A 7,685-nucleotide genomic window follows, 5' to 3' on the forward strand; every position below is an offset into this window, starting at 1 on the left:
TTATGTATATGTAAAATGAAATCATTTTGAGTGACGATATGGTGAGTACTCATATAATTGGAGCGATTTTATAAAAAAAAAAAAATAAATATAAAGATATACTTTGTATATAAAATTTGATGTTAGCTACCGTGCGAAGAAGAGGTAAACGTTTGCTTAATCCATAATGCGTTTATGCAAAACGTGCAAAAATTTAGGAACATTTACGTAATTTAAAAAAATTGAATGTGTAATATATTACATTAATTATTAAAGGGAAAAATATGACACACTATATAAGTACAGCAAGATAGAGTCTATTAATTAAATAAAAATGTTGGAATTGTAGCTTGGGTATATATGAGAAGGGACACTTGTGCAGCAATGTGTTAAATATAATAAATATATACACTTATGTCACCATCTATTATATAAAAATAAAAAACTGAGAAAGGACATATAGCAAGTATTCAGAAAAATGTTTGCAATACCAAGATATGATATAAAAATAAAATTGTGTATAGAAATATAAGAAAAAATGTTGTTTTTTTTTGAAGAATATATAAGACGATATTTTTTTAATATTGCTATGTAATTTAATTAGAATATATTTATTTTTAACGCATGTGATCCCATAACATTTTATACTTTATTCTTTATAATTAAATTTCTTTTAATTTTTTTTTTTGTTTAGTTCTATTATCTTATTATTTTTTTTAGTATATTATTTTGAAATAACTTAAAAATTATACTAATGAGAATTAGTAGCAACCTATTTGTTTAGCAAATTTAATTAATATGATTCTATGTAACACGTGAATACACATTTTATGTGTATATATACGTTTAAACCTTTTACCTTATGTTATAATCGTTTATAACATTATAAAGATAATTTGTCAGTTGTTTTCTGTAAAAATGAAAATGTCATTTTCTTGAAATGACAGTAAAGAAGACGATACTGCATTTACATATGATAGAATAGCATTGTTAAATTAGTACCGATATATATTTATAAACAAACCCAATTTGGTAATTATGCAGATATATGGCAAGAAGGTATGATGGAGTACTATAAAATGTTGTAAATAAATACCTTTACGAATCGTCTTCTTTTGTGAACATGCTCAACTGAAATAGTGACAAGTTTATGCTTAAAATTATTGTTCAAACAATTTATAAAGAGGAATAAAATGCATGCTGCATGGGTATATATATATTGATAAATTATAAATGAAAGTTAACCAGATAAAAATATGATAAAGAGAAAAAAATCATACATGCAAAATGAATGATAGGTAGCATTATATTGATGCGTAAATATATAGAAAGTTAAAAAAAATTTCAAGGTGGTATATATATTTATTAAAGTAAACATTTATATGCTACAAAGTGAACTCTTTGTAATAAATTTTTTACTTTAGTAAATCATGAATTTTTAAGATAGCACGTTACATTTTTGAGAGACAGCTTTTTCTATGCTTAGGAAAATTGTCAACATTTGCAAAGAATAATATGTATATACAAATATAAATAAGTGTATGAATGTCTTATGGAGTTATAATTTTTCATAATTTTAATTTCTTTATGTATAATAATAAATACATTTTTATTTATGCAATATGTCAAAACAGTGTAACTTTATCATAAAAATTTAGATTTAATACTGTACAAAATAATATAAAAGAAATATAAGCAATTAAGCAATTAAGCAATTAATGGGCATTTATATCTGTAGCGTAGTTTTATTATATAAGGAATGAAATATATAGAAGAAATCTGTACATCTTTTTAATGGGTACACTTTTTTTTACAGTGCTTTTTTATCACATTTTTAAGTGGATTAATGCGTGGACTTTTAGTATAATTTTCATAATATGAAATTTAAATAAATTATTAACTTTTAAAATTTAATTAATTTTAAAAATGATTATATAATTGTTATAATTTCCTTTAAAAGAAATTATATCAGCATATATTGTTTTATGTACATGTTTATATATTTCATTTTCGGTTACATAAATATGATTGGATAAAATGGAGTTGTATAGAATTATACCTTCTTAGTCATATTACAATTATTCATTTTATGTAATTTCAGTTATTTTTACATGTACTTTTATATTTTTGCCTATACGAAAAATATAGTTAATATCAGTGATTTTTAAAAAGCTTAGAATTCTCAGTTCAGTGTATTATTAACAGTATAGTAAAATAATAAAATAGCTAAAACATAATGAAAATGCGAAAAGAAATGGTTAGTCATAAAAATGTTCAGTTGTCAATTTATTTTAAGATTCATCTATTAACATGTAATAAATCCAACGTGGTAGCAAGTGTTTTTATTAGCTAATATAGCATAATGGTTAATAAAAATAATTAAAAAAGATGATTTATATAAATGGTTCTTTATTATTATTAACAATGTAGCTACAATATATTTTTTATGTAAGGATGTTTGTCCATGCATGTAGATATGGTTATAATATGACAAAGACTTATGGTACAAATATAAAAATTGAAAAAAGAATTATTCTTGTTTTGCTAGCTAAAATTACGGAGGATAGCTCTTGTTGTGTAATTCGATAAATACAACATTTTTATAACTAGATAAATTTTTATGCATTCGTTTGGTGAAAATATTTAATGAAAAATGTTTTTTCATAATAAGATTGCTACTGAATTAATATTTATATTTAAACGAAAAAAATTATTAAAATAATTATAATAAATTAATTTTATTTTAAAAATAATTTTATTTAAAATTTATATTAAAAACATTATTTTGGTTTTTACTATTTATTATATTTTAATGTATCCTGAATACAAAACATATTTTTATAAATTAATTTAAAGTAAAATAAATATATAGTATATTAAATATAATCAAAATAATCCATATAGATCTATTACTATCAACTGAATAAGAATATCCATAATATAGTTCTAACTGTATTTTTTATAATATAAAATACTATAGCATTAACATAACGATAAATATGACGCGTTTTATGAAATATTATATATTTAGCATCTTAATTGGGATAATCGCTCATAATAATAATGTGGTATAATATAGAACTATTCAATGTATATTTTCCTGTCATGTTGTTGGTTGTATTTATAAAAATGCTAATTTTTTAATGCAGTAATACGCACAATTTTAAGTAATATGTATATTCAATTCTTTCTTTTAGAGTATTAGTACTAATGACTGTGATATAAGAAGGGGCATAAATAACACCACAATTTTACGAGCTAATAGATTATTATTAGCCGAGTCAACTATCGAAGAAAATGTAACAGAAATTAAGAAATTAGAAAAAGCTAAATTAAAGGAATCTAAAGTTAAAAGTAGAAATCGCTCATCTTGTAATAAATGCGTTTGTTCTATTAGTAAAGGAATAAAATCTATGGATAAATATTTACATGAAGAATTAGAAGATGAGTTTATTTTCTTAGATAAAGGTTGGAAAAATAATAGTATTCATGATATTACGAACAGAAAAAGTTTTAAGATTAAGGTAGCTTTTTCTAAATTCATGCTATATTATCTAATGCTTGTATCTACTTTAATATGTCCTCCTATTAGTCTGATGCTTGTTGGATATGTGTTAAATAAATAAACGATGGCACCTTTTTTATAAAATGACATATAGCTTTTTTATTAATAAAGTATGGGTGTTAATGAATTATTGAGATACCAACTATAATATAAAGTTATATATAATGATTTCGCTCAATTATATAGTGACAATTATACTAAAATGTCACTACCAGAAATTAATATAAGTAGATAATACATTTTCAGTGTGACACAGAAAAGGAAAAGTAATGAATACTATTATTACACATAATGAGTTATATAAAATTATACAATTTTTGATAAACATATCAATGTACATTTATTTACAAATTAATGAAAAAATACATTTAATATTACGTTATTAAAAAAATAACGTAAAAATGGATGTTTTTGTTCTACATATCATCCATAGATTTATGTTAAGCGCTGTCTTGAATTACAAGAATGCAATAATAAAAAATCGCATAATTAATATTATTTTATTTATTGTGCATTTTATTATAGCAAGCTTATTACATATTTTATGTATTAGTATATTTTTATAAAACCATTATGTTTTTTTTGTATTTTGTTTAGTAACAATTTTTATTATGCATCATAAAATTTGGTGCACTTTGTTAAATCATATGTTAATGAAAATGTATTTTTTTAAGTATTCTTCCTTTTTTTTTTTACTGTATTGTAAAGACCGCATTATTTTATTGAACTATCACATATTGCAGATAACTAAAGCGAGGTATATTTATATTTACTCGTAATTAAATATACTATTAACGTATGAAATGACATTTGTGATACTCATGATATCTCAGTCGACGCTTAATGAAGAATACGTTCAAATTGACACTATATAGAAGTAGTTAATAAATAGTTAATTTTTATTAACATACACGTAATGGATATATTATTTAAAATAATGGATTATACAAAGGAGAGTTTAATCGTATTTATTGTTGTTTTTATTCTATTCTGTTTAGCCATGTTTTAAATGAGCATTAGCTTGATATTACAAATTAGTTATACAATCGAATTTACAATTAATTATTTTAGGCAGTTATAAATAATATTTTATTATGTAAGACATATGCTAACATTTTCCAAATTGTGAAGAGGTATTATAATCATATTTTTAGCTCTTATAGAATGTATAGAAACGTTTATTTTAATGATTTTTTGTTCGTAAGAGTCTTTAAATAATTCGCAATATATATACAATACATATTAGTAAGAGTACTCTATGAATATGATATAATTTACTCCTATATATAACTTGGCATAGAGCGTCCTATAATTATATTTCGGTTCTTTCTAAAATATTAATTATACATTTTCATAATTTCAATTTTTGTTTATATCTTTTCTATATATCTTTGTTAGTAGCTTAAAAAAAGTTACAAAGATTTTATAAAAGTTTGTTATTGAATGTAATGCTCGTATTTTTTATTTAAATTATAACAGAATTGTTTATTATTATCCGTTTAATAGTTTATTTCATCTTGTTATATAATTTTTTAAAAAACATCGACATCAATTAATATAACTCATATGTGTGTAAAGACAAATATTTCAGGATATCATAAAATCTTTTTTTAATTTTAAGTTAAGGAATCAAAAAATAGTATTCAAATAAGCACTAAAAAAAAGTTTATCCTCTTTTAATTTTATGTTAAAAAAATATATTAAATGAAACAATGTATAAATATACCCAATTGAATTACCTATATTTATATGTACCAGAAAAAGAGGTGCTTTGCATAAAATCAAAACAACATTTCAAATAATAGACATGATTTAAAAACTTATAAAAAATAATGCAGTGCTGTTATTGTCACACGCTGATTACAATAGTGTAATACTATTTTCCATGTGAATTTTGTAGAATCATGAATATTTAGAAATAAAATGACTAAAAATAAATTACTACTAAAAAATGTATTAGCTACTATTTAATGAAACACATAAATGATCAATTTTTTTTTATATGAATAATGATCACTCTGATGAATACTCGAAAGCACTATATGAAAATGGGATACTTCTTGTTTCACTTCCACTTGAAGGTTGCTGTAGTACCCTCTGTAGCTTTTCGTTCATATGCAATTGTTTCTTCCTTTTCCTCTTAGTAAGAAAACTCCACAAAGGTGTGTACTATAAAAAAAATTGGTAAATTTACAATTTAATCATTATATATAATTAAAAAAAATATGAATAATTTCTTTATGCAATAAATTTTAATTTACTTTAAAAAGAAGGCCCAATAACAGAACAATTCCTACGGGTATTGAAGTATTTGTGACATTATCTTTATTGGCTTGTATTACACCAAATATATTACTAAGTGTAGCTAATATATTATTATCAACAGTTATCTCTGTATTTTTTGTTGCGGTACAAGGAATTGCACCATTGTGTGGTAGACTTACATCTTCTTCACTACAACGAGTTTCTTCTCCAACATCTTCAGTAACTACAGCTTGATTATGGTCACTTTCACTTAGACTAACGACATAATTGTCTTCCATGCCAGAAGAAGCTTCACTACCAGTAGAAAAATGACTAGGATCATTGGAATCAGAAGCTTTTACTTCCGTAGATGTACCAGGAGAAGACACATCGTTAGCTATTTGACCACTAGTAGTTAAATCTCCAGAAGGTGAACCATTAATACCCACTCTAACAGTATGTACACCATTAGCAGCTAACTTTTCCTTATCTCCTATACCAGTAGCACTGACAATGGGATTTCCATTACTTCCTTCTCCACTAACAAGGGATGTTTCAGTAAGAGGAGAACTAACGGAAGTTTCTTTAGTGACGGATTGATCATCATGAGCTTCATTTACAATAGGCGTCCCAGAAGAAACGGGCTCAACTTGAGTATTACCACTTGCATCTTGACCACCAGATAAATTAAGATGGACTGGTCTTTCAAGTGAATCTTTTACATGGAAAGTATTTCCCGGATCGGAATCCTCAGTAGCGATGTTTTGTGATTCTTTATCACTTGGAGGTGGACCTAATTTATCATCTTTTGAAGGAGCTGAAGATGAAAGTTTTGGAAGGGTTTCTACTTGTGCAGGAGCACAAGACGGATGATTAGTTACAGATTCAGATACTTCACTTTTAGGTTCAATAGAACTAGTGGGACGCTTTACGACCTGTTGTGGCTGTAAAACAGCGTTCCGTTTACCTGATTCTCGTCTATCTGCAGGATTTTCAGTTTGAATTTGTTGTCTTTGCCTTTGTGGGGTTCTCGCACTAGAGCTTTCTGAAGATAATCTCGATGGTGTTTTAGCTTTGTGTGAGACTGTTGCTGCTGTTTTTTGTTCACAAGGCAGATTTCCTGAACATTTTTTTTCTGATTCGCGTTTTGAAGCATCATGTTTACTACGGCGTGATGAGCGATTTTTAATACATTGATGATATGCAGTACATTCGTCTATAAAACCCTTTATATCATAACTTTCAATTAATGGTTGTGATATTGATTTAATCTTATAACAGTCTTTTAATTCATCATTTTTTTTAGTTATATCTGTTTTTATTGTATGGCATTTTCTACAAAAATAACTATCATTTTTAGTAAGCAATTCACCAATTTTGCGTTCAATTTCATCTTTATAATTTGTATATTTTTTTATACATTCAATTTTTTGGTATCCCTGCATATGATTAATGAAACTACTACGTGCTCCAAACCATCCTTGACTCATTTTTTATTATGTAATCGTTCCTTATGCTTGGTTTAAATAAATAAATTACGAAAGTAATTTATATATATATGTGTATGTAGACAAATTAGCAACATGGGATTTAATTTTTTTCTATTATAGCTTTTGATCATTCTTGTTCATTATGTATAAAAAATTATAATAATAAATGTTATGAATAAATATGTCATTCAATATCAATAATATGTTTTAAAAATTAATATATGAATTATTTCAGATAATAAAATTTCATGTAATAATTATATATTAGCATAACTCTAATACAAGGGGGTCTTTATTCAAAATGCGTTCAATGGACTTTCTGTTATACATTAATGTGTAAACTCGTTGGTGAAATAATAACAAGACTTTAAATGTACATATTTTATATTGCTCTAACTGAACATATT

At 24.6% G+C, this 7,685-nt stretch overlaps 1 protein-coding gene across 1 annotated transcript; it reads right to left on the minus strand.

The window, feature by feature from the left end:
* Positions 1-5,557: 5,557 nt before the first annotated feature.
* On the minus strand, positions 5,558-7,233 carry PVX_101625 (variable surface protein Vir18-like; the record flags this gene model as incomplete). Its single annotated transcript, XM_001614020.1, has 2 exons — positions 5,558-5,713; positions 5,806-7,233. The coding sequence occupies 2 exons, from the start codon at positions 7,231-7,233 to the stop codon at positions 5,558-5,560; spliced, it is 1,584 nt and encodes a 527-aa protein (XP_001614070.1).
* Between the last annotated feature and the right edge of the window lie 452 nt (positions 7,234-7,685).

This window comes from Plasmodium vivax, chromosome 14 (assembly GCF_000002415.2).
Source record: "Plasmodium vivax chromosome 14, whole genome shotgun sequence".
Classification (NCBI taxonomy): Eukaryota; Apicomplexa; class Aconoidasida; order Haemosporida; family Plasmodiidae; genus Plasmodium; species Plasmodium vivax.